The 27,238-nt window shown below is 47.8% G+C and overlaps 2 protein-coding genes across 4 annotated transcripts; both read left to right on the top strand.

Annotated features, from left to right (window-relative positions):
- Positions 1-788: 788 nt before the first annotated feature.
- Positions 789-2,286, top strand: LOC118946072 (proline-rich protein 36-like). 2 transcript variants are annotated; one of them, XM_036970433.1, is made up of 2 exons: positions 789-1,674; positions 1,856-2,286. In XM_036970433.1, the coding sequence occupies exons 1-2, from the start codon at positions 817-819 to the stop codon at positions 1,919-1,921; spliced, it is 924 nt and encodes a 307-aa protein (XP_036826328.1). In that variant the 5' UTR covers positions 789-816; the 3' UTR covers positions 1,922-2,286. The 2 variants fall into 2 exon arrangements, with proteins under 2 accessions (XP_036826328.1, XP_036826327.1); XM_036970432.1 differs by having other exon boundaries at positions 789-1,713.
- LOC110504801 (spondin-2) lies at positions 2,187-23,346 on the top strand. Of its 2 annotated transcripts, none has more exons than XM_036970431.1 (6): positions 2,187-2,307; positions 12,598-12,817; positions 17,213-17,433; positions 21,319-21,510; positions 21,848-22,019; positions 22,178-23,346. In XM_036970431.1, the coding sequence occupies exons 2-6, from the start codon at positions 12,598-12,600 to the stop codon at positions 22,363-22,365; spliced, it is 993 nt and encodes a 330-aa protein (XP_036826326.1). In that variant the 5' UTR covers positions 2,187-2,307; the 3' UTR covers positions 22,366-23,346. The 2 variants fall into 2 exon arrangements, with proteins under 2 accessions (XP_036826326.1, XP_021439293.1); XM_021583618.2 differs by lacking the exon at positions 2,187-2,307 and adding an exon at positions 6,172-6,352 and having other exon boundaries at positions 22,178-23,344.
- Positions 23,347-27,238: the final 3,892 nt, after the last annotated feature.

Raw genomic sequence — 27,238 nt, 5'->3', positions numbered from 1 at the left:
TCCGTTTCATGTTCCCACCCTCCTGCACTCTCTCTCTCCATCCCTTTCATGTTCCCACCCTCCTGCACTCTCTCTCTCCATCCGTTTCATGTTCCTACCCTCCTGCACTCTCTCTCTCCATCCCTTTCATGTTCCCACCCTCCTGCACTCTCTCTCTCCATCCCTTTCATGTTCCCACCCTCCTGCACTCTCTCTCTCTCCATCCGTTTCATGTTCCCACCCTCCTGCACTCTCTCTCTCCATCCCTTTCATGTTCCCACCCTCCTGCACTCTCTCTCTCCATCCGTTTCATGTTCCCACCCTCCTGCACTCTCTCTCTCTCCATCCGTTTCATGTTCCCACCCTCCTGCACTCTCTCTCTCTCCATCCGTTTCATGTTCCCACCCTCCTGCAGTCTCTCTCCATCCCTTTCATGTTCCCACCCTCCTGCACTCTCTCTCTCCATCCGTTTCGTGTTCCTCTCTCCATCCGTTTCGTGTTCCACCCTCCTGCGCTCTCTCTCTCCATCCGTTTCGTGTTCCACCCTCCTGCGCTCTCTCTCTCCATCCGTTTCGTGTTCCACCCTCCTGCGCTCTCTCTCTCCATCCGTTTCGTGTTCCACCCTCCTGCGCTCTCTCTCCATCCATTTCATGTTCCACCCTCCTGCGCTCTCTCTCTCCATCCATTTCATGTTCCCACCCTCCTGCACTCTCTCCATCCGTTTTGTGTTCCACCCTCCTGCGCTCTCTCTCTCCATCCATTTCATGTTCCCACCCTCCTGCACTCTCTCCATCCGTTTCGTGTTCCACCCTCCTGCACTCTCTCTCCATCCATTTCATGTTCCCACCCTCCTGCACTCTCTCCATCCGTTTTGTGTTCCACCCTCCTGCGCTCTCTCTCTCCATCCATTTCATGTTCCCACCCTCCTGCACTCTCTCCATCCGTTTCGTGTTCCACCCTCCTGCACTCTCTCTCCATCCATTTCATGTTCCCACCCTCCTGCACTCTCTCCATCCGTTTTGTGTTCCACCCTCCTGCGCTCTCTCTCTCCATCCATTTCATGTTCCCACCCTCCTGCACTCTCTCCATCCGTTTCGTGTTCCACCCTCCTGCGCTCTCTCTCTCCATCCGTTTCGTGTTCCCACCCTCCTACACTCTCTCCATCCGTTTCGTGTTCCACCCTCCTGCGCTCTCTCTCTCCATCCGTTTCATGTTCCCACCCTCCTACACTCTCTCCATCCGTTTCGTGTTCCACCCTCCTGCACTCTCTCCATCCGTTTTGTGTTCCACCCTCCTGCACTCTCTCCATCCGTTTCGTGTTCCACCCTCCTGTGCTCTCTCTCTCCATCCGTTTCGTGTTCCCACCCTCCTACACTCTCTCCATCCGTTTCGTGTTCCACCCTCCTGCGCTCTCTCTCTCCATCCGTTTCATGTTCCCACCCTCCTACACTCTCTCCATCCGTTTCGTGTTCCACCCTCCTGCACTCTCTCCATCCGTTTTGTTTTCCACCCTCCTGCACTCTCTCCATCCGTTTCGTGTTCCACCCTCCTGCACTCTCTCCATCCGTTTCGTGTTCCACCCTCCTGCACTCTCTCCATCCGTTTCGTGTTCCACCCTCCTGCACTCTCTCCATCCGTTTCGTGTTCCACCCTCCTGCGCTCTCTCTCTCCATCCGTTTCGTGTTCCACCCTCCTGCGCTCTCTCTCTCCATCCGTTTCGTGTTCCACCCTCCTACACTCTCTCCATCCGTTTCGTGTTCCACCCTCCTGCACTCTCTCCATCCGTTTCGTGTTCCACCCTCCTGCACTCTCTCCATCCGTTTCGTGTTCCACCCTCCTACACTCTCTCCATCCGTTTCGTGTTCCACCCTCCTGCGCTCTCTCTCCATCCGTTTCGTGTTCCACCCTCCTGCGCTCTTCCCTCTCCCTTTGTGCACTGTGAGTTGTGTATTTGGTTTTACTGTCTCTTCTGTTCTTTGGCACTGACATCTAACCTTCATCTAATAATGAATGAATGAATGTTTTAAATGAGCTGTGTGTAATGGTGAAATTTGGGAAATGTATTTTTACAACATGTGAACATGATTCCTTTTTGGGGGGGTCTTTCACTCACTCTTGTCGTGAATTCATTGATTTTCTTTCACCAGACTGCAAAATCAATGTAATTAAACATAGAAGAACAGTCTCCTGTAACTAGGCTCTTATGCTTTATTTTTCTTTTGTTTACTTTTTTTATTAGAAACAATCATGTTTGTTTCCGATGGTAAACTCCACACCGTATTTTAATAAAATCCCTTTTGTTTCTCACGCTGCTTTCTTCTGTTGAAGGTAATGGTATTTCTGTCTTAATCTGTCTCTGTGTGTGTGTGTGTGTGTCCTCAAACTCAGAGAACAAGGAGAATCTATCATATTGCCTGTATGGATATTACCCTCAGCCTTGAGATTTCCAAGATTCATTCAGTGTGTGTATACTTGTGAGAGTGCATAGTGCAAGCTTTGCAGTATAGCAGTGATAACCCAGGTGTGCTGCCTTCCTCCAGCCCTGGGGATAGGAGCAACCACTGCCCCCCCACCCCCCCTAACTAACTGACTGTTTACAACCTTTTGGCTGTCTTTATATGGGCACTGGGGTGATGCAGTGCCAAGCGCTCCAGAGCTCATGGCAGCTTTACGAGTAGGCAGACCAGGTGGGGGGCAGGCAGCGGAGAGGGGTACAGTCATAGCATCATGTGGCTGGGAATGCCAACTCCAAAATTGTTACCACATGTACCATCCGTAACCCCTGATGAGAGAGCGGTCTCACCCTCATGGTCCCATCGCTGGAGGGAGGCCCCCTTGGTTGTACTCCGTCTACTAGGATATTCCCCTAGGCTGAGCTACGGCACCCTTCGGCGAAGGCGATCTTGGGTACACACGTTCATGGAAGCTACCTCGGATGCAATGCCACCTTTTGATTCATGTGAAACGCTTTATGACGAGCCCTTTTAATATGTACTCCATATGCCTCAGACCAACCCTCCATCTCTCTACCAGATATACAACACTATAGGCTTGTAACTAGCTACGGGAGGTGGACAGGAGGTGAGTTTGTTTTCCTCTTGACTTGTTCATTTTCCTTCCTCACAAGGAACTGCATTTTCCATAGGACAGTATTTCCATAGGACAGTAATTCCATAGGACAGTAATTCCATAGGACAGTATTTCCATAGGACAGTATTTCCATAGGACAGTATTTCCATAGGATAGTAATTCCATGGGACAGTATTTCAATAGGACAGTATTTCAATAGGACAGTATTTCCATAGGACAGTATTTCCATAGGACAGTATTTCCATAGGACAGTATTTCCATAGGATAGTAATTCCATGGGACAGTATTTCAATAGGACAGTATTTCAATAGGACAGTATTTCAATAGGACAGTAATTCCATAGGACAGTATTTCCATAGGACAGTATTTCCATAGGACAGTATTTCAATAGGACAGTAATTCCATAGGACAGTATTTCCATAGGACAGTATTTCAATAGGACAGTATTTCAATAGGACAGTAATTCCATAGGACAGTATTTCCATAGGACAGTATTTCAATAGGACAGTATTTCAATAGGACAGTATTTCCATAGGACAGTATTTCAATAGGACAGTATTTCAATAGGACAGTATTTCAATAGGACAGTAATTCCATAGGACAGTATTTCCATAGGACAGTATTTCCATAGGACAGTATTTCAATAGGACAGTATTTCCATAGGACAGTACACAGCAACTGTAATCCCTTCCTGGTAGCTGTTCTACATGACATCATATGGAGTGAAATATACAGCTTATTGCAGATTCCAGAAGGTATGCTACCTTTCTCAACAGTTAGCTCGTTTTAAGGGCCTTTGGTGTTCACTTGTCATCAAAGTCCATTTCATGTGAGTGTTACAGTCATCGAGCTCTCTTCCTGTGTAGTCACTGTTGGGGTGCCAGCGACCCTGCTTTCGTGAGAAGCATTCGTCGGGAAAGAACAGGTTGCATAATGATCTCTCTTCTGACGTAGGCCCGGGGAGAAAACAGCTTTTTAACAGGCAGATTCACTGGCCCCTGTGCCCCCCGTCTCCCACTCCGAGCTAGTTTGTTTTGCAACAGGCTGGGCTGCCTTCATCCGTCCTCTAGCCCCAGCCCTGGTGCTGCACTCCCCTGCCAGACGCCACAATGGCCCTGGACCAGGATATTTATCTGGCGCTTGTCTGTGTTAGGGGGTGGGGGGATACTGATCCCCAGAGATGTCAATACAACCTTGGAATACATCAGTGGACCTGTAAAAAAAAAACTATTTGACTTTAGGGAAGTTGATTAGTCACTGTCATGGTGGGTCGGGGTCATATGATGGGAAATGGGGTATTTGCTTTGGGGTGGTCGTTGAAGACCAGACTACATCCTGCTGGCTAGAATCCTCTTGTTTACCAACTAGCTTTACTTGTAAAAAGCTTTAGGTAGGTCAGAGTAGGGCCAGGAGCTCAAGAGAGAAGCTCCAGGGCCCATGGATGAGGTACTGTGGAAAGTTGTATTGTTTAAGTGAGATTGAAAGTGTTTCTTGTTGACAAGACAGAAGACATAATATTTGTGTGCATGATAAATTAACCTCTGTATAGACTCCTCAGGCCCTCACGTTCAATCTAGGGATTGTATTAGCAACCCAAAGATGAGACCGCTAATATTTGCCCGTCCCCATATAAATATGAATCTTTACAATGGATGGCTTGGAGATGACTGACTTCTGTGTTTATTTCCGATAATAACTACAACTTTGTATCCAGCCTACTTTCTCCATCCCCGTTATCCTTTATAAGCGTGTCTCAATAATGGAGTTCTGGCTTCTGCCATTTGGCAAGTGTTAGTGAGTGTTTGACAGGGGGACTTTGTGTGTGTGCGTGTGCGCGGTTTGATATCAGTTGTTTTAGTGTGTGTGATGTGCGCCAAGTGGTAAGCTGCTCTGTGCTCATCCTGCTGTGACTCAAATCCAGAACAGGCCAGTGTGATCAGTGCCAACGTGTATGTTGCAGTTTTATGTGTGTGTGTGTGTGTGATATTCACCTTTAGGCCAGTGTGAGTCAGCTAGTGTGGACGCCCGGCTCTGTCATTAATCAGCGGGCAGAGCAAGTCTGGGTTTTCCGTAACCTACTTTCAGTAAGAGAGGAGAAGGGCAGAGGTGAGATGGGGGGAAAGAGGGCTTCCAGTTGGGTTCTATAAATGTTTCACTGAGAGGTCATCGTGGCCCGTTAACCCAGGCGGCTTCTTATCATTACAGCACAGCTTAGGAGATGGAACGTCCTTAGCTTTGGGATAAATCCAGTCTTAGCCCACATCTGAGGATGGAGGAGGGAAAAGGATAGCTGAGAGGAGGATAGCCCAAGGCTTAAATATTTACAAATGACATGTTTTGGAATGACCAGAGGCGCCTTTGTGTGTGTGTGTGTGTGTGTGCGTATGTTAAATAGTTTGACACACACGCACACGCACACACACACACACGCACAGGCTCATTCACACTGAGCTTCATACTGAGTCCCAACACATGGATCAATAGCCAGCTCAGTAGTGGAGCAGTAATACGTTGTCCATGTGTTCGCCAGCTGTGGGGGAATAGTTATGTGAGGACACAGACAGACATGCTTTAACCCTCTCTCCTTCACTTCACTGACCAGAGGAAGTTTGTCCAGTGGAGTCATCAGCTGAGTTGACCACTAAGACCCTACTCTATTTATTGTTACATGGACTTGTCTCTTCCAGAGCCAGACTGCTGATCTGGCGTCATTAAACAAGCAGACGGGTTGGGATTTCTCCGCTCCAACTGTAACAATTAAAACATTTTAAATGGTCCATGGAAAACATAAATACTGTACAATAGGAATGCACTGACTGCCAAGTGAGATCTATTGTGTGTTACATGGTGTTCATTACCTCGTCAGCAATATGAGGTTAGGGGCTACTGAGTTTACACAGCAACACAGAGCCAGTGGGAGAAGGTGTGTGTGTGTGTGTGTGTGTGTGTGTGTGTGTGTGTGTGTGTGTGTGTGTGTGTACACACAGAGAGTGGGAGAGAATGGGAGAGAGGGAGGAAGAGATAGCTACTGTAGAGGGGGCTATGCAGTGCCTTTCCATACAAGGAGAGGTAGGGGGCGAGAGCCAAAGAGAGGGGGGAGGAGAGAAGGGGAATACAAGGGGATACAATGAAGGAGGAGGGTTGTAGAAAGGTATATCTGGAGAGAGAGACTGATAAGGCTCCCTGATCCTGCAACCACACGGAGTAGAGAGAGAATAAGAGAGAGTGGTTGGAGCTGTCCTGCTGATATATCCTCTGTCACTGACCGACTCGTACTGACCAGGTAAGAAATTCAGTCTGCATCCCTTCAGACACTGAGTACCGGCATGAGTATTAGTGAGCGTGTGTGTGTGCATGTGTGTACTGGTAAAAACTGCACGTCTCTAAATGTTTTTATATTTGTGTGTGAGTCTGGATTTGTGTGTCCCTGTGTGTTTAAGATGCTATGTTCGTGTGTATGTTCCGGTTACCGAAAGGCAATGGTGAGAGGGCTGTCTGAGTGGTGCCTCTTTCCTCCTCTATGTCTGGGTATGAGGCTGAGTATGAGGCTGAGTATGAGGCTGAGTATGAGGCTGAGTCTGGGCTGAGTATGAGACTGTCTGGGCTGTGTCTGAGTATGAGGCTGTCTGGGCTGTGTCTGGGTATGAGGCTGAGTCTGGGCTGAGTATGATGCTGTCTGGGCTGAGCCTGAGTATGAGGCTGTCTGGGATGTGCCTGAGTATGAGGCTGTCTGGGCATGAGGCTGAGTATGAGGCTGTCTGGGATGTGCCTGAGTATGAGGCTGTCTGGGCATGAGGCTGAGTATGAGGTTGTCTGGGCTGAGTATGAGGCTGTCTGGGCTGAGTATGATGCTGTCTGGGCTGAGCCTGAGTATGAGGCTGTCTGGGATGTGCCTGAGTATGAGGCTGTCTGGGCATGAGGCTGAGTATGAGGTTGTCTGGGCTGAGTATGAGGCTGTCTGGGCTGAGTATGAGGCTGTCTGGGCTGAGTATGAGGCTGTCTGGGCTGAGTATGAGGCTGTCTGGGCTGAGTATGAGGCTGTCTGGGCTGAGTATGAGGCTGTCTGGGCTGAGTATGAGGCTGTCTGGGCTGAGTATGAGGCTGTCTGGGCTGAGTATGAGGCTGTCTGGGCTGAGTATGAGGCTGTCTGGGCTGAGTATGAGGCTGTCTGGGCTGAGTATGAGGCTGTCTGGGCTGAGTATGAGGCTGTCTGGGCTGAGTATGAGGCTGTCTGGGCTGAGTATGAGGTTGTCTGGGCTGAGTATGAGGCTGTCTGGGCTGAGTATGAGGCTGTCTGGGCTGAGTATGAGGCTGTCTGGGCTGAGTATGAGGCTGTCTGGGCTGAGTATGAGTAGGAGGCTGTCTGGGCTGAGTATGAGGATGTCTGGGCTGAGTATGAGGCTGTCTGGGCTGAGTATGAGGCTGTCTGGGCTGAGTATGAGGCTGTCTGGGCTGTCATTGTACATAAGAATTTGTTCTTAACTGACTTTCCTAGTTAAATAAAAAATACAAAGTGTCTGGGCTGTGTCTGGGCTGTGTCTGGGCTGTGTCTGGGCTGTGTCTGGGCTGTGTCTGGGCTGTGTCTGGGCTGTGTCTGGGCTGTGTCTGGGCTGTGTCTGGGCTGTGTCTGGGCTGTGTCTGGGCTGTGTCTGGGCTGTGTCTGGGCTGTGTCTGGGCTGTGTCTGGGCTCTGTCTGGGTTGTGTCTGGGCTGTGTCTGGGCTGTGTCTGGGCTGTGTCTGGGCTGTGTCTGGGCTGTGTCTGGGCTGTGTCTGGGTTGTGTCTGGGCTGTGTCTGGGCTCTGTCTGGGCTGTGTCTGGGCTGTGTCTGGGCTGTGTCTGGGCTGTGTCTGGGCTGTGTCTGGGCTGTGTCTGGGCTGTGTCTGGGCTGTGTCTGGGCTGTGTCTGGGTTGTGTCTGGGCTGTGTCTGGGCTGTGTCTGGGCTGTGTCTGGGCTGTGTCTGGGTTGTGTCTGGGCTGTGTCTGGGTTGTGTCTGGGCTGTGTCTGGGCTCTGTCTGGGCTGTGTCTGGGCTGTGTCTGGGCTGTGTCTGGGCTGTGTCTGGGCTGTGTCTGGGCTCTGTCTGGGCTGTGTCTGGGCTGTGTCTGGGCTGTGTCTGGGCTGTGTCTGGGCTGTGTCTGGGCTGTGTCTGGGCTGTGTCTGGGCTGTGTCTGGGCTCTGTCTGGGCTGTGTCTGGGCTGTGTCTGGGTTGTGTCTGGGCTGTGTCTGGGCTCTGTCTGGGCTGTGTCTGGGTTGTGTCTGGGCTCTGTCTGGGCTCTGTCTGGGTTGTGTCTGGGCTGTGTCTGGGCTGTGTCTGGGTTGTGTCTGGGCTGTGTCTGGGCTCTGTCTGGGCTCTGTCTGGGCTCTGTCTGGGCTCTGTCTGGGCTCTGTCTGGGCTGTGTCTGGGCTGTGTCTGGGCTGTGTCTGGGCTGTGTCTGGGTTGGCTGATGATAATGAATATGTTGGTGCTGTTTCTGTGTTGATGACAATGAATGTACCTGTGCTGTTAGTCTGTGTCAGTGGTATGTGGTGTGTCAGTGGTCTGTGATGTGGTGTGTCAGTGGTCTGTGGTGTGTCTCTGGTCTGTCTGTGGTGTGTCTCTGGTCTGTCAATGGTGTGCCACAGGTCTGTGGTGTGTTAGTGGTCTGTCATTGGTCTGTGGCGCGTCAGGGGTTTGTGATCTGTCTGGTGTGTCAGTGGTGTGCCACAGGTCTGTTGTATGTTAGTGCTCTGTCATTGGTCTGTGGTGTGTCAGTGGTTTGTGGTCTGTCTCTGGTGTGTCAGTGGTCTGTCTGTGGTCTGTTAATCTTGGTGAGTCAGTTTCTGGTATATTTCATCCTGCATCCTGACTGCACTCCCAACCCTTCTATTTCTAACGTCAGTTAGTCCCATACGATGACATACTGATTGTTGAGAGATTTGAACAAAACAACTTTCCATTGCCACTGTCAAGACTCGAAAGGGAGAGGGATATTGAAAGGTTGTTGCATGGTATGTGATGTTTCTATAGGTTAACCTATCTGCATGGTATGTGATGTTTCTATAGGTTAACTTATCTGCATGGTATGTGATGTTTCTATAGGTTAACCTATCTGCATGGTATGTGATGTTTCTATAGGTTAACATATCTGCATGGTATGTGATGTTTCTATAGGTTAACCTATCTGCATGGTATGTGATGTTTTTATAGGTTAACCTATCTGCATGGTATGTGATGTTTCTATAGGTTAACCTATCTGCATGGTATGTGATGTTTCTATAGGTTAACATATCTGAGCCCCCTAAACAGCTGGCAAGCACAGAATGCAGACAGTTAAAATGAGCCAACACACAAACCCATCATACAACACATTGTCCCTGAAGCCTATTTCTAGTGCCAGATAATGTTACCTCTAATGTAGGCTGCTCCAAACCTCTACTTTTCTTCTCATGGTGTATCACCAGTAGGCTCCAGCGACAGGTCACTGTTTGCAGCCGTATATGTCAGCATGTTAACCATTCCCCTCTAAATGTATATTATGAACCGCAAAGTTTAACAGGCAATAAAAATACCATGAGTATGGAAGCAGAGAGGAACCTGCTTTGATCGCACAGTTCTGTCATCTGATCATCTCAGCGGCTGCAGCTCTGCTGTTCCAATACTGCAGGGAGGAGGGACTGGCCATATTGGCCACACACATTATTATTATTATTTTATTTCACCTTTATCTAACCAGGTAGGCCAGTTGAGAACAAGTTCTTATTTACAACTGCGACCTGGCCAAGATAAAGCAAAGTAGTGCGACAAAAACAACAACACAGAGTTACACATAAACAAACGTACAGGCAATAACATAATAGAAAAATATATGTACAGTGTGTGCAAATGTAAAAGAGTCGGGAGGCAATGAATAGGCCATGGAGGCGAAAAAAATACAATTTAGCATTAACACTGGAGTGATAGATGTGCAGATGATGATGTGCAAGTAGAGATACTGGGGTGCAAAAGAGCAAGAGGATAAGTAACAATATGGGGATGAGGTAGTTGGGTGTGCTATTTACAGATTGGCTGAGTACCGGTACAGTGATCGGTAAGCTGCTCTGACAGCTGATCCTTAAAGTTAGAGAGGGAGATATAAGACTCTAGCTTCAGTGATTTTTGCAATTCGTTCCAGTCATTGGCAGCAGAGAACTGGAAGGAAAGGTGTCCAAATGCGTCCAAAGTTGCTGCAGGGGGTGCTGAGATGTAAGCCGGGGTAGGGGTAGCCAGGTGGAAAGCATGGCCAGCCGTAGAAAAATGCTTATTGAAATTATCGATTATCGTAGATTTATCGGTGGTGACAATGTTTCCTATCCTCATTGCATTGGGCAGTTGGGAGGAGGTGCTCTTATTCTCCATGGACTTTAGTGTCCCAAAACGTTTTGGAATTAGTGCTACAGGATGCAAATTTCTGTTTGAAAAAGCTAGCCTTAGTTTTCCTAACTGACTGAGTATATTGGTTCCTGACTTCCCTGAATAGTTACATATCACGGGGGCTATTCGATGCTAATGCAGAATGCCACAGGATGTGTTATTGTGCTGGTCAAGGGCAGTCAAGTCTGGGGTGAACCAAGGGCTATGTCTGTTCTAAGTTCTACATTTTTTAGGTCACCTAACAGTTGGGTCACCTAACAATACAAACAGTACCTAACAGTACGAACTTTGAAGATAAATGGGGGCAATCAATTCACATATGGTGTCCAGGGCACAGCTGGGAGCTGAAGGGGGTCTATAACAAGCGGCAACAGTGAGAGACTTGTTTCTGAAGAGATTCATTTTTAAAATTAGAAGCTCGAACTGTTTGGGCATAGACCTGGAAAGTATGACAGAACTCTGCAGGCTATCCCTGCAGTAGATTCCAACTCCGCCCCCTTTGGCAGTTCTATCTTGTCAGAAAATGTTATAGTTAGGGATGGAAATTTCAGGATTTTTGGTGCCTTCCTAAGCCAGGATTCAGACACGGCTAGGACATCCGGGTTGGCGAAGTGTGCTAAAGCAGTGAATAAAACAAACTTAGGGAGGAGGCATCTAATGTTAACATGCATGAAACCAAGGCTTTTACAGTTACAGAAGTCAACAAATGAGAGCGCCTGAGGAATGGGAGTGATTCTGGGGGCTGCACGGCCTGGGTTAACCTCTACATCACCAGAGGAACAGAGGAGGAGTAGAATAAGAGTACGGCTAAAGGCTAAAAGAACTGGTCGTCTAGTGCGTTCGGAACAGAGAGTAAAAGGATCAGGTTTCTGGGCGAGGAAGAATAGATTCAAGGCATAATGTACAGACAAGGAAGGATGTGAGTACAGTGGAGGAAAACCTAGGCATTGAGTGACGATGAGAGAAGTTTTGTCTCTAGAGGCACCGTTTAAGCCAGGTGAGGTCACTGCGTGTGTGGGGGGTGAAACAAAAGGGCTAGCTAAGGCATTTTGGACAGGGCTCGAGCCTCTACAGTGAAATAAGACAATAATCACTATCCATAACAGCAATAGGCAAGGCATATTGACATTAACGAGAGGCATGTGTGTGTGCATGTGGGCATGTGTGATCATAGAGTCCAGTGAGTAGCTAGGCGAGCTGGAGACACAACGATTCAGACAGCTATTGAGCCGGGGCTAGCAGATGGGCTTCCGGGGGACGTCGCAACGGACGAGCCTGTTGAAACCCCCTCGGACTGTTACGTCGGCAGACCAGTCTTGATGGGTCGGCGGGGCTCCGTGTCGCCAGTAACGGGTCCAGGCTAATTGGCAAAAGAGGTATTGTAGCCCAAGAATTGGCTGATGGACATCTTCGGCTAGCCAGGAGATGGGCCTAGCTCAGACCCTGGTTTGATTCCAGGCTGAATCACAACAGGCAGGGATTGGGAGACCTATAGGGCGCCGCACAATTTGGCCCAGCGTCGTCCGGTTTGGGGTTTGGCCGGGATAGGTAATCATTGTAAATAACAATTTGTTCTTAACTGACTTTTACATTTGGTGCAAATATAACAAATGTGGTGCTGTTGAGAGTAGCCCTGTGTGCTAAAGCTGTGCTGGACAATGGCAAAAGTACAGAGAACTGGGGCACACACACATTCACATTCTCACACATTCTCTCTCTCCTCTCTCTCTCTCTCTCACATGCATGCACGCACGCACGCGCAGTACAGTACAGTTGAAGTCGAAGTTTACTTACACTGAGGTTGGAGTCATTAAAACTTGTTTTTTCAACCACTCCACAAATGTATTGTTAACAAACTATAGTTGGTTAGGACATCTACTTCGTGCATGACACAAATAATTTCTCCAACAATTGTTTACAGACAGATTATTTCATTTATAATTCACTGTATCACAATTCCAGGTGGTCAGAAGTTTACATACACTAACTTGACTGTGCCTTTAAACAGCTCCAGAAAATTATGTCATGGCTTTAGATGCTTCTGATAGGCTAATTGACATCATTTGAGTCTAAACCCTAACCATTTTCCTGTTGAGGACACTTTTGATTGACACTTTACTTCTCTCTGTGTCCACATTAGATGATGTCATCGGAGCTCCTGTCCTTTGGTTGGCTGCAGCAGCTGCTGGTGGTGCTCCTGAAGCTGACCCTGTCCTTCGCCATACCGACCAATGGGACAGAGTGTACAGCCAAAGGCCCTGCCTCCTACATTCTGGTCTTCACGGGTCACTGGAGCCCCCAGACGTTCCCTAAACAGTACCCACTGTTCCGTCCCCCCGCACAGTGGTCCAAACTCATGGGTAAGATGAGACACAAACTCAGTCCAAAATCAGGCCCTAACCACTACCAGACACTTCATGATATCCCCTTGATGATCAGAAAGAAGTGGATGTAAACACATATACAGCATAAGCTCCTTACAGTATTCCAAACCATATTGGTATTGTCTCAATTATCTATAATGGCCTCATCTTTGCCTTTTTCCCCTCATGGCAACTGGTTGGTGAATGGAAAGGACACTCATTCCTTCACTCATCTCTCAAGTCCTTTCACTTCAGGGCTCCCAATTGAAAAGGGGGACCGAGGGGGGCTATTTTGAGAGAGAGCAGGTCAGGGATAGCAGGCCAGTCCGGGATAGCAGGCCAGTCCGGGATAGCAGGCCAGTCCGGGATAGCAGGCCAGTCCGGGATAGCAGGCCAGTTCGGGATAGCAGGCCAGTTCGGGATAGCAGGCCAGTCCGGGATAGCAGGCCAGTCCGGGATAGCAGGCCAGTCCGGGATAGCAGGCCAGTCCGGGATAGCAGGCCAGTCCGGGATAGCAGGCCAGTCCGGGAAAGCCTTTCCTCACCTGATCAAGTGTTGGACGTTTGAGGGCTCACAGCTGGCCAATTAACCCGCCTCGGGCCTCTCTTTCCCCCCATAGCCTGGCCCTGCAGTCCCCCTGCTCCAGCCAACCTCCAGCCCCACACACATGGGGAGAGACAGAGAGACACTAATGAGGAAAGCAGTGAAGGGGAGGTAGAGAGTGGTGAGGCAGTCAAGCAAAACACTACCAGATGAAGCAGGGTGGCTACCTTTCTCTCTCCCTCCTACTCTCTCTCTCCTTATGTCTCTCCTTCTGTCTCTCCTTCTGTCTCTCCTTCTGTCTCTCCTTCTGTCTCCTTCTGTCTCTCCTTCTGTCTCCTCTGTCTCTCCTTCTCTCTCCTTCTGTCTCTCCTTTGGTCTCCTTCTCTCTCCTTCTGTCTCTCCTTGTCTCTCCTTCTGTCTCTCCTTCTCTCTCCTTCTCTCTCCTTCTGTCTCTCCTTCTCTCTCCTTCTGTCTCTTCCCCCTACTCTCTCTCTCCTTCTGCCTCTTCCCCCTACTCTCTCTCTCCTTCTGTCTCTCCTTCTCTCTCCTTCTGTATCTCCTTCTCTCTCCTTCTGTCTCTTCCCCCTACTCTCTCTCTCCTTCTTCCTCTTCCCCCTACTCTCTCTCTCCTTCTGTCTCTCCTTCTGTCTTTCCTTCTCTCTTTCCTTCTCTCTCCTTCTGTCTCTCCATCTCTCTCCTTCTCTCTCTCCTTCTGTCTCTTCCCCCTACTCTCTCTCTCCTTCTGCCTCTTCCCCCTACTCTCTCTCTCCTTCTGTCTCTCCTTCTCTCTCTCCTTCTGTCTCCTTCTCTCTCCTTCTGTCTCCTTCTCTCTCCTTCTGTCTCTCCTTCTCTCTCCTTGTCTCTCCTTCTGTCTCTCCTTGTCTCTCCTTCTGTCTCTTCCCCCTACTCTCTCTCTTCTTCTGCCTCTTCCCCCTACTCTCTCTCTCCTTTTGTCTCTCCTTCTGTCTCCTTCTCTCTCCTTCTGTCTCTCCTTCTCTCTCCTTCTGTCTCTCCTTCTGTCTCCTTCTCTCTCCTTCTGTCTCTCATTCTCTCTCCTTGTCTCTCCTTCTGTCTCTCCTTGTCTCTCATTCTGTCTCTCCTTGTCTCTCCTTATGTCTCTCCTTGTCTCTCCTTATGTCTCTCCTTGTCTCTCCTTATGTCTCTCCTTGTCTCTCCTTCTCTCTCCTTCTGTCTCTCCTTGTCTCTCCTGTCTCTCCTTGTCTCTCCTTCTGTCTCTCCTTGTCTCTTCCCCCTACTCTCTCTCCTCTTCTGCCTCTTCCCCCTACTCTCTCTCTCCTTCTCTCTCCTTCTGTCTCTCCTTGTCTCTCCTGTCTCTCCTTGTCTCTCCTTCTGTCTCTCCTTGTCTCTTCCCCCTACTCTCTCTCTTCTTCTGCCTCTTCCCCCTACTCTCTCTCTCCATCTGTCTCTCCTTCTTTCTCCTTCTGTCTCTTCCCCCTACTCTTTCTCTCCTTCTGTCCCTCTCTCCTTTTCTCTCCATCTGGGGGCTGCTGGCATCCTGGAGGCATATGAGTGCTAAGATGTTTTTTAGGGTGTGGTGGGGTCAGATATCTTACCTCACTCAGGGAGGGGGGAAAGGGGGATCAGGATCTACTTGGCTCTGCTGCCCTGCCTTACCAGCGTGGATGGATGGCAGATGCGTGTGCCAGAGATGTGTGTGCGCCAGACTTGATCTCTGCATCACTGTCTCTGGCCGCCGTTGGTTTGTCTGGCTTCCAGAACTACCAGCCATGCCCTGTCAGCCTGCCAGAGGGGGATGGCCTGTTTCTGCATATAGAGACAGTAACCTTGCACATGCTGTAGGCCCTGGGGACATGGACATGTCTCTGATGACTTTAGACTGGAGGCCACCAGGGGTCAGGGACATGGGGCCCAGGGAAGAAAGTTATACAAGAGAGTCATTAGTCAGAGGGGCCAATGAATGGAGTTTGTTACAGCTGGAGAAGAAAACCATGACCCATTAGGGGTCTGGGAGTTGAGGAGGGGGATCATTTATTTGCAGGAATCATTTGAAACGTGACATGTTATTATTGGGTTTCGGGGACTTGATGCTTGTAGGAAACCTGTTACTATGGAAATTAAATTAAGTGTGTAAGTGACGGCGGTTGAGGAGAAACAGGATCATGTGTGTTTTTTTGGGTGCGTCTGGAGTGTGTGTTTACGTGTGTGCGTGTGGTGAGGTAAGGCAGAGATGTTATGAGACAGACTGAGACTGTGGTTGCTGACCCTCTGCAAGCCAAATAACAACTGATCCTGGGCCAGGTCAAATGTGGCTTATAATGGGAAGTGATGGGACTAAGAACATAAGAACATCAGTTCTTAAGGGCATTGAGAGAACAAAGGCAACCATCCGTCCCAAAGTAAAGAAAACAGTGGGACTGTAAGATATCAGAAAGGGGGGTGTAAAGATCTTAGTATTAGTAAAGGTATTGGTGTGAGGTGTGAGTAAAGGTCTTGGTGTTAGTAAAGGTATTGGTGTGAGGTGTGAGTAAAGGTCTTGGTGTTAGTAAAGGTCTTGGTGTGAGTAAAGGTCTTGGTGTTAGTAAAGGTATTGGTGTGGGGTGAGAGTAAAGGTCTTGGTGTGAGTAAAGGTCTTGGTGTGAGTAAAGGTATTGGTGTTAGTAAAGGTATTGGTGTGAGGTGAGAGTAAAGGTCTTGGTGTTAGTAAAGGTCTTGGTGTGAGTAAAGGTCTTGGTGTGAGTAAAGGTATTGGTGTTAGTAAAGGTATTGGTGTGAGGTGAAAGTAAAGGTCTTGGTGTTAGTAAAGGTATTGGTGTGAGGTGTGAGTAAAGGTCTTGGTGTTAGTAAAGGTCTTGGTGTGAGTAAAGGTCTTGGTGTTAGTAAAGGTATTGGTGTGAGGTGAGAGTAAAGGTCTTGGTGTGTGTAAAGATCTTGGTGTTAGTAAAGGTCTTGGTGTGAGTAAAGGTCTTGGTGTGAGTAAAGGTCTTGGTGTGAGGTGTGAGTAAAGGTCTTGGTGTTAGTAAAGGTATTGGTGTGAGGTGTGAGTAAAGGTCTTGGTGTTAGTAAAGGTCTTGGTGTGAGTAAAGGTCTTGGTGTTAGTAAAGGTATTGGTGTGAGGTGAGAGTAAAGGTCTTGGTGTTAGTAAAGGTATTGGTGTGAGGTGAGAGTAAAGGTCTTGGTGTGTGTAAAGGTCTTAGTATTAGTAAAGGTCTTGGTGTGAGTAAAGGTCTTGGTGTGAGTAAAGGTCTTGGTGTGAGTAAAGGTCTTGGTGTTAGTAAAGGTCTTGGTGTGAGTAAATGTCTTGGTGTGAGTAAAGGTCTTGGTGTGAGTAAAGGTCTTGGTGTGAGTAAAGGACTTGGTGTGAGTAAAGGTCTTGGTGTGAGTAAAGGACTTGGTGTGAGGTGTGAGTAAAGGTCTTGGTGTGAGTAAAGGTCTTGGTGTGAGTAAAGGACTTGGTGTGAGGTGTGAGTAAAGGTCTTGGTGTGAGTAAAGGTCTTGGTGTGAGTAAAGGTCTTGGTGTGAGGTGTGAGTAAAGGTCTTGGGATGAGTACCTTTTTTACATTTATTTTAAATTTAACCTTTTTTTTAAACTAGGAACACATTCTTACTTACAATGACGCCTACCTGGGAACAGTGGGTTAACTGCCTTGTTCGGTGGCAGAATGACAGATTTTTATCTTGTCAGCTAGGGGATTCAATCCTTTCGGTTACTGACTCAACGCTGTAACCACTAGGCTACCTGCCGCAAATAAAGGTCTTGAATGCAGTGAGATGAACTGATGCTAGATGAGAGAATGATGACATTAAGGAAGGAGAGATGCATTTTCAGAGGATTAAAAAATGACTTGTCTCCCTGTCCTCTCCCAACAGCTATCACCCATAATAAGCAGCACCGGCTGTTTCAGGAGGGGGCGCTGGCTAGTATAGGGGTGCAGAACTTTGCTGAGGTAGGGGTGACGGTAGATCTGGTGAAGGGGGCGAAGGATGCCAGGAAGAGACGAGCGGTCGGTGCCATGTACAGAACAGCAGGCATCGCCACTGGCATCGGGCACAGCTCCACAGAACTGCTGCTGCAACCACGGAGCTCACTGGTAGGCATGATATACACGCACGCACACACACACGCACACGCACACCACTATTTACACACACGTTACTGCTTTCCCTAAACCTCTCCACAACCCTTTCCAAGGTCCAGTTCCTCTCTCTCAGCTGGAACTGGGAGGGATGCTAGCCAGGCTAGGTGGGTTCTGGGCTGAGGCTGGTGCTGGTGCTGGGACTGGGAGGGATGCTAGCCAGGCTAGGTGGGTTCTGGGCTGGGACTGGGAGGGATGCTAGCCAGGCTAGGTGGGTTCTGGGCTGAGTTTGGGCTGGGACTGGGAGGGATGCTAGCCAGGCTAGGTGGGTTCTGGGCTGGGGCTGGGACTGGGAGGGATGCTAGCCAGGCTAGGTGAGTTCTGGGCTGGGACTGGGAGGGATGCTAGCCAGGCTAGGTGGGTTCTGGGCTGGGGCTGGGACTAGGAGGGATGCTAGTCAGGCTAGGTGGGTTCTGGGCTGGTGCTGGGACTGGGAGGGATGCTAGCCAGGCTAGGTGGGTTCTGGGCTGGGACTGGGAGGGATGCTAGCCAGGCTAGGTGGGTTCTGGGCTGAGTTTGGGCTGGGACTGGGAGGGATGCTAGCCAGGCTAGGTGGGTTCTGGGCTGGGGCTGGGGCTGGGACTGGGAGGGATGCTAGCCAGGCTAGGTGAGTTCTGGGCTGGGACTGGGAGGGATGCTAGCCAGGCTAGGTGGGTTCTGGGCTGGGGCTGGGACTAGGAGGGATGCTAGTCAGGCTAGGTGGGTTCTGGGCTGGGGCTGGAACTGGGAGGGATGCTAGCCAGGCTAGGTGGGTTCTAGGCTGAGGCTGGGGCTGGGACTGGGAGGGATGATAGCCAGGCTAGGTGGGTTCTGGGCTGGGGCTGGTGCTGGGACTGGGAGGGATGCTAGCCTGGCTAGGTGGGTTCTGGGCTGGGACTGGGAGGGATGCTAGCCAGGCCAGCGGGCGCGAGAGAAGTGGAGAGAGGGTGCGAGACAAGTGGAGAGAGGGCGCGAGACAAGTGGAGAGAGGGCGCGAGACAAGTGGAGAGAGGGCGCGAGACAAGTGGAGAGAGGGCGCGAGACAAGTGGAGAGAGGGCGCGATACAAGTGGAGAGAGGGCGCGAGACAAGTGGAGAGAGGGCGCGATACAAGTGGAGAGAGGGCGCGATACAAGTGGAGAGAGAGCGCGATACAAGTGGAGAGAGGGCGCGATACAAGTGGAGAGAGGGCGCAAGACAAGTGGAGAGAGGGCGCGAGACAAGTGGAGAGAGGGGGAGAGTGGAGGGTGCGTAGTTCCTGAAGGTGAGGTGCTGGTGACCAACATTTTGTTTATTAGTAATTCCACTGCCTGTCTTCGCCTGGAGCAAAAACAACCCCCATGAAAAGCATCTCCCTCCAGTGCTGGCTGCCCCATACTGAAGGCTAGCAAAAATGCTGGCGTCTGACTGTGATGTCTGTGCTGGTCTAGCCAATCTGTTTTTAGATCAGCGGGCAACAAGGCTGAGAACTGGGATGGAGATGTCAGCCTTTGTGTGGAACTGACAATGATAGATCAAATTGCCCGCATCTGGAAATACACAAAGAGAAACACACATAGGCTAATGCACGCTCGCTCACACACACACACAAACACACACACACACACAATGTTGCTGATCTGTGCATGTTGGTAGGCACAAATTATGTGTAAGCCTACTGCAGCCAGAACCAATCCGATCTACTTTGCATGAGGAAACCACTGCATTTCTACAGACTAGTGCTTCCAGAGAAAATCGGACAGTCATGCATATTTCCCCTAAACTTCTGGTACTGCCAGGTTTGGGCGGGTTGAGGTTGGGGATTTTTCATTCTCTTGACTGGGGCCTGGGATTCTGTGGGCCCTGGGGAGATCATGCCTAGATGGAGTGTCAATATTAGGTATCAGTGTGTGTCAGTGAGTGTCTCTGGCCTTCAAATCAAATTTGATCAACACGACAACACCTTATCCCCCTTAGGAGACTGAAAAGATTTGGCATGGGTCCCTTAAAAAGTTCTACAGGTGCATCATTGAGAGCATTGGTTATTGGTCTTTGGTTATGCTGGATTACGTGATATGACGTGCTATTCTATAAAATCATTTCTCCGTAATTAATATTACCTGATTGAGCTAATCATGTAAATGTAATTAACTAGAGAGTCGGGCACCACAAAATAATATTTATAGAGCTGTTATCTTCCGAATAAACTCTTAAAGACCTAGTAAATTGCTGGTAAATTGAATACGTTGTAGTAACGTCGTTGTGTTGTAGACGGGATACTCTGTCTGTTCCTTCCTAACCCTCGTTTGCATCTGCTGTTGCTAACTCAATGGCTAGGAGGTATCACTTCTGCAGTGAATACGAGTTCAAAGTTCATACCATTCGCAACCAAAGCTCACGCTGATGTTGGCTTCGTTCTGTAGTTATTATCTGAACCATTCTGACATTGGACCGTCGTCCTCACGTCCTCGGAAACAGGAGGTTATGTTGTCATCAAGGGCTTATATAGGAAGGAAGAGGAGGGTGTGTTTGAAAAGTTTTATAGCCCATGTACCTTCACAGGGGCGGGCCACTGAATGAGGAGAGCCCTATCTTATGAAAACCCAAATCAAACATTTTAGAAGCTAAAATCACATTTCATCCCATCACGAATAATTTAATATTCAAACATTTAAATTGAACAACAATTCCACGTGAATCCGATAACTCTGATGTGTAGACTTTCCACTATAGAGCTTATGTCATCTTATCATTGATGAGAATGTCTCAGATGACAACCGAACTGACATCATATTCATGAAGTACCCCCGCATATGTTCAATTGGTCGCATTACCAGAATATAGTTCATTTCCCCCCACCTTCTGATGTTCCCAGAATCTCCATGTTAACCAAGGGGTTTGCAAATGTAACATCAGCAGAGTAGAGAGAGGAAAAAGGGGGAAAGAGGTATTTATGACTGTCATAAACCAAACCCCAGGCCAACGTCATGACAATCCTGACTGGTTGCATCTGCCTGGTATGGCAACTGCTCGGCATCCGACCAGGCGCTACAGAGGGTAGTGTGTACGGCCCAGTACATCACTGGGGCCGAGCTTCTTGACATCCAGGACCTATTTTATAATTTTTATCCCATTTTCATGGTATCCAATTGGTCTTGTCTCTTTTCAGTCTTGTCTCATCGCTGCAATTCCCGTACGGACTCGGGAGAGGTGAAGGTCGAGAGACGTGCGCCCCCCGAAAAACAACCCAGCCAATCCGCACAGCTTCTTGACACAATGCCCACTTAACCCGGAAGCCAGCCGCACTAATGTGTTGGAGGAAACATCGTACACCTGGCGACCGTGTCCGCAACAGGAGTCGCTAGTGTGCAATGGGTCAAGGACATCCCTCCCGGCGACACCCTACCCTAACCCGGACGACACTGGGCCAATTGTGCTCCGCCCCATGGGGCTCCCGGTGTCGGCCAGGCTGCGACAGATCCTGGACTCAAACCCAGAAACTCTAGTGGCACAGCCTTTGACCACTGCGCCACTCGGGAGGCCCTTTAGGACCTATATACTAGGCGGTATATAGGTGCCACACTATCCCATCCAAGCCCATCCATCCTCCCCTATCCAAGCCTGTCCACCCCACCCAATCTTGTCCCAGCCCTGCCCAGAGCCCTGAATAGCGGGCATTTAACCTCATACAGGAAACAGCGGACACACTTCAGGCTTTTACACAACTAGGACCAATTTTGTCCACCCATGTGTGTGTTAGCATCAGCTATAACCCTGTCTTATTAGCACAGCCAATATTACACAAACAGGATCTGAATAGTGTACTGGAACTAAACTCTCTCATTCCCACTCTCCTACTCCTTCCCTCCCTCTATGGACACAGCTCTCTCTGATGGTGAAAGTGATCCCCAGCCCTGATTGGTTCGTGGGGGTGGACAGTCTCAACCTCTGTGAAGGCGGCAAGTGGAAACAGGAAGTGACCCTTGACCTTCAACCCTTTGATGCAGGAACGGACAGCGGCTTCACTTTCTCCTCTCCCAACTACCCCACTGTCCCCCAGGAAAACATCACACGGGTGAGATAGATGACTTCTCCCCTCTTTCACTTTCACCTGAGGGGGAAAGAGGGCCATGGAGGTTACCCCTTCCTCTGTAATGACTAGGCTTTAAATAGACCAAACATAGCCTGTATCGGGGAAGCGGCCCACCCTCTTTTATGTAGGTATGCTGCTAACATTACCCCAATATGAAAGACTTGAAAGTGTAGGCCTAATTTAGTTTTCCCACTAACATAATGTCACAGTTCAAGCACACAGCTTTGAATTATTAATGAGTACCGGTAATAATCTGATTTTATTTTGTGTTTTAGGGTTTGTTGTTGACAGTTTTCTATGTGCTGTTGTCCCCCTCCAGATTACTTCCCAGATGCCCAAGCACCCAGCCAACTCCTTCTACTACCCCCGTCTCACAGAGCTGCCGCCCATAGCCTCCATACGGCTAACCAGACAGAGACGTTCATCCTCCCGTCAAACTCCCATGTCCAATCACATTCTGCCTCACCCTATCCACCCTCAACGCTTCTCAGGTAGGTTGACATGGACACAGTCGTGTGCATGCCTATTTCAAATCTCTCTCTTTCTCTCACTCTGTTTATCACAATTCAGTGTATTTATGTGCTATTAATTCACTACATTCTCTCTCTCTCTCTCTCTCTCTCTCTCTCTCTTTCTATCCACCTCTCAGAGACACCTTTGGATTGTGAGGTGTCTCTGTGGTCATCTTGGGGTCTGTGTCTGGGGCCCTGCTCCAGTGGAGGGGTCCGCCACCGTACCCGCTACATCCTCCTGTGGCCAGCTAACGCTGGAGCCCCCTGCCCTGAGATGGAGGAGCAGACCGAGTGCACGGCACACAACTGCCTGAAGCCCCAGTGACCCCTGACAGAGTAGGGTGAAGTTCCCCTAGACACCGATCTAAAGCCTTTCAGGTTCAGGCCAGTAAGGTTAGGATTCGGTTGGGAACGGTAAGCTGATCCTAGAACAGGGGGAATTTTTAGTTGGAGCGACTCCCATGCCCATCTCCAAGTTTACACTGGGACTCATACACATTGCCGGACTCTGAGAATTATGCTACACCACAATAATGCAAGCAAGGGACTCTTTCACTGCAGAATGCCAGTTTTGTATTAAATGGAGTTTACTTTTTGATGTGGTCTTGTTATAGAGTACTAAAGTCAATCTAAAGTCAAACCAGTCCTCTAATACTTTTCCTTGAGGACTTGTATTAAGAAACACTGTTGTTGATCGATGACAAGCACCCACATGGTAAAAGAGAACAATGACATTATCAGTGGACATAAGAGAGGCACAGCTATGTAGAGTATGTCCTTGCACATAAATAATACTCTCTTACTTTGTGGAACCTGGGGCATTGATTTATATGGGAATCTTACATGATGCTCAGCTCAGCGCACAGCCTTCATTCAACAACCACACAGACAGATTTATAAATACCCTTTTCACAAGACACAACTGAAGGCTAACTATAGCCCAGTACCCCATGTCAGAAACCCATGTCAGAAACCCTAGCCAAGAGAGGGACAGTTTTATAAAATAAAAAGGGATACAGGTTTTGTTTTTGCAGTTATTTCTGTTCACTCTTTTAATTTGTAGGACACATTTTGTATATACTGTATGTTATGTTGTGTCTTGTGTAACTCATGATGAAATAAATACAAATGGAGGAGTTTTCAGTAAATAGAAATGTCTGTTTCCTTTGATTTCTGCCAATGCCAAGGGAGCTGAACAGTCTTAATGTGTTAGTTATGAAAAGGCCTTGTCCAAATGCGAAACTGCTGTCACACTGAAGAATGCCCTTGAATTATGTCTAATAGGAGTTTCAGTAATCCACAATTTATTTGTGTCGTATAATTTTAACAGTATTATTACTGCTTTATTGGTCTGGCTAAGGCCTTTACCTACTAAATGAAGACATGGAGTCACTAATAAATATCACTAAACGACATGGACATTGATTCAGTAAATGAAGGCTATATCAACAGATATACAAGAGGGCACTACACTCTTAACATTAAATGAATGAAAGAAAATGCATTTGTATCACTATTCAGTAGGCCTTATTCAAGGCACAATGAAGCTTGATGTACAAGTACACCCCCTGGACAGGACGCTAAGGTCTCTATTCAATCTGTTAAGTTTAAGCATTAAAGATGGGGCCTATGGAGTGGCACAGCGGTCTAAGGCACTGCATCACAGTGCTTGAGGCGCCACTACAGACCCGGGTTCGATCCCAGGCTGTGTCACAGCCGGCCGTGACTGGGAGACCCATGAGGTGGCGCACAATTGACCCAGTGTCGACTGGGTTGGGGGGGGATTTGGCCGGCTGGGATTTCCCTGTACCATTGCGCTCTAGTGACTTGTGGCAGGCCAGGCACCTGCAAGCTGACCCTGGTCGCCAGATGGACAGTGTTTCCTCCAACCCATTGGTGCGGCTGGATTCCGGGTTAAGCGAGCAGTGTGTCAAGAAGCAGTACGGCTTGGCAGGGTCGTGTTTCGGAGGAAGCATGGCTCTCGACCTTCACCTCCCCTGAGTCCGTAGAGGAGTTGCAGCGATAGGACATGATTGTAACTAACAATTGGATGTCACGAAAAAGGGGTAAATAAAATACAAATACTGTTAGCGTTACACATTCCACGATAGTGCTGGCTGAACACAGATTCAGTTTTCAAAACCTTGTACACACACCAACACTCTTCATTGTCCAATAATGAGTTATCAAACAAGTGTTCTATTTAATTATGCAGTAATATCTTGCTTTTATTATCTCCATCCTCGACAACTCGGATGAGTGCTGTCTGTGACATGGTGTTTGGACATGCAGTGCGTTTTTAAATGTTATGGCACCACCTTGTGGTTGACACTGGGACACATTAATTATCTTGTAGGAGTGGGCGTGGGGTCATCCCCCCCAAAAAAACAAAGAAATTGTTTTTTTTTAAAGATACTCAGTCAGGCTTTCAACTTACTCTTGAAAGTTGTAATAGTAGAATGCACAAGATGCAATTTTGAAATTGGGTAGTGCATAATCAGTTTTCTTCTTGTCATTTCAGTCATTGCCAGTGGTGGGAAAAAGCACCCAATTGTCATACTTGAGTAAAAGTAATGACACCTTATTAGAAAGTGAGTCACCCAGTAAAATCCTACTTGAGTAAAAGTCAAATATTTTGGTTTTAAATATACTTAAGTATCAAAAGTAAAAGTATAAATCATTTGAAATTCCTTATATTAAGCAAACCAGACGGCACCGGTTTCTTGTTTTTTTAAAAGGTATTTACTGATAGCCAGGGGCATGCTGCAACCCTCAGACATAATTTACAAACGAAGCAAGTGTTTAGTGAGTCTGCCAGATCAGAAACATTAGGGATGACCAGCGATGTTCTCTTGATAATTGTGTGAAAAGATTTGGCATGGGTCCTCAGATCCTCAAAAGGTTCTACAGCTGCACCATCGAGAGCCTGGTATGGCAACTGCTCGGCCTCCGACCACAAGGCACGACAGAGGCTAGTGCGTACGGCCCAGTACATCACTGGGGCCAAGCTTCCTGCCATCCAGGACCTCTTTACCAGGCGGTGTCAGAGGAAGGCCCTAAAAATTGTCGAAGACTCCAGCCACCCTAGTCATTGACTGTTCTCTCCGCTACCGCACGGCAAGTGGTACTTTCAAGTATTTTTACTTAAGTACTTTACATCACTGGTCATTGCATATCCAGAACCCTCTTTTACGCTGCTACTCTCTGTTTATAATCTATGCTTAGTCACTTTAACTCTACATGTACATATTACCTCAATTACCTCAACTAACCAGTGCCCCTGCACATTGACTCTGTACCGGTTCCCCCTGTATATAGCCTCGCTTGTTATTTTACTGCTGCTGTTTAATTATTTGTTACTTTTATTTTCAATTTTTTACTTAACACGTATTTTTATTTAAAGCATTGCTGGTTAAGGGCTTGTAAGCAAGCATTTCACTGTAAGGTCTACACATGCTGTAGTCAGCACATGTGACAAATAAAAATAGATTTGAATTAGACAATTTTCCTATCCTGCTGAAGCATTCAAAATGTAATAAGTACTTTTGGGTGTCAGGGAAAATGTATGGAGTAAAACGTGAATAATTTCCTTTAGAAATGTAGTGAAGTAAAAGTATAAAGTTGTAAAAACTATAAATAGTAAAGTACAGATACTCCAAAAAAACACAAGTAGTACTTTCAAGTATTTTTTACTTAAGTACTTTACATCACTGGTCATTGCATATCTTAGAGAGGTATTATTTATAACTTGTCATAAATGTTCAGATCAACTAGCCCATTTCACCTAAAGTTTTTTAGCTAGGTTTTTTAGCCCATAGATTTTGTTGTAATGTTTGTCACTTAAATATCACATTAATACACATTAGACATGGCAAAATGTACAGAATTGCAAGAAAAGGAGCTTTAATTATCCATGCACCGTCACTTTACCTCTATCTACATGTACATATTACCTCAATTACCTCAACTAACCTTTGCCACCACACATTGACTCTGTACCGGTATCCCCTGTATATAGCCTTGCTATTGTTATTTTACTGCAGCTCTTTAATTTACGTATCTATTTTTTTTTACTTAACACTTCTTTTTCCTAAAACTGCATTGTTGGTTAAGGGCTTGTAAGTTAAACATTTCACTGTACTTACACCTGTTGTATTCGGCGCATGTGACAAATAAAATGTAATTTAAAACTGCTAAATGTTCTATGCACACCATGACAAAATGTGCAGAACTGCATGAACCTGCAAAATGTTCTATCTGCCAGCAAGAGGGGTGTCAAGGTGTCAACAGTTCGTGTCATGGACAGTGCTTGTACCCATAGAAATAGACAGGGTGCGAGATGCTCCCCAATGCTAGGATGGGGGCCTGATCGGAAAAAGTTTTGGAACCCCTGTTGTAGATGACTATTTCAAATCTAAAAATCTAATCTGATTTGTCACATGCGCCGAATACAACAGGTTCACCTTACAGTGAAGTGCTTACTTACAAACCAACAATGCAGTTTTAAGAAGAAAAAAAAGTATATATATATATAAAACAAATAATTAAGGAGCAGCAATAAAATAACAGTAGCGAGGCTATAAACAGTGGGTTCCAGTGCAGGGGCACCGGTTAGTCAAGGTAATATGTACATATACTGTAGGTGGAGGTAAAGTGACTATGCATGCATAATAAACAGAGAGAGCAGAAGCAAAAACATGGGGGGTAGGGTGGGGACAATGCAAATAGTCTGGGTAGCCATTTAATGAACTGTTCCAGAGTCTTATGGCTTGGGGGTAGAAGCTGTTAAGGAGCCTTTTGAGCTAGATTTGGCGCTCCGTCACCGCTTTCCGTGCGGTAGAAGAGAGAACAGTCTATGAGAAGTGGCTGGAGTCCTTGGCAATTTTTAGGGCTTTCCTCTGACATCGCCTGGTATAGAGGTCCTGGGTGGCAGGAAGCTTGGCCCCAGTACTGGGCTGTACGCAATACCCTCTGTAGTACCTTGCTCGGAAGCCGAGCAGTTGCCATACCAGGCGATGATGCAACCAGTCAGGCAGGATGCTCTCGATGGTGCAGCTGTAGAACTTTTTGAGGATCTGAGGACCCAGGTCAAATCTTTTCAGTCTCAAGGGGGAATAGGCCAACTGGTAAAACCCCACACTAAAATGCATGTGGTCGACTGTGAAACAGATTGACAGATTTACAGTTTGTGGATTAAG

The sequence above is a fragment of the Oncorhynchus mykiss genome, chromosome 31 (assembly GCF_013265735.2).
Source record: "Oncorhynchus mykiss isolate Arlee chromosome 31, USDA_OmykA_1.1, whole genome shotgun sequence".
Classification (NCBI taxonomy): domain Eukaryota; kingdom Metazoa; phylum Chordata; class Actinopteri; order Salmoniformes; family Salmonidae; genus Oncorhynchus; species Oncorhynchus mykiss.
This window is presented reverse-complemented; position numbering and strand designations above follow the sequence as displayed.

Bases quoted from the DNA above. Each gene is read 5' to 3' on its own strand.
- LOC118946072 (XM_036970432.1), top strand. From the start codon at position 817: ATGTTCCCACCCTCCTGCACTCTCTCCATCCGTTTTGTGTTCCACCCT. The intron at 1,714-1,855 runs ACACTCTCTCCA...CCACCCTCCTGC, and splicing joins GTTTCGTGTTCCACCCTCCT to GCTCTCTCTCCATCCGTTTC.
- LOC110504801 (XM_036970431.1), top strand. From the start codon at position 12,598: ATGATGTCATCGGAGCTCCTGTCCTTTGGTTGGCTGCAGCAGCTGCTG. The intron at 12,818-17,212 runs GTAAGATGAGAC...CTCTCCCAACAG, and splicing joins ACAGTGGTCCAAACTCATGG to CTATCACCCATAATAAGCAG. The intron at 22,020-22,177 runs GTAGGTTGACAT...TCCACCTCTCAG, and splicing joins CCACCCTCAACGCTTCTCAG to AGACACCTTTGGATTGTGAG.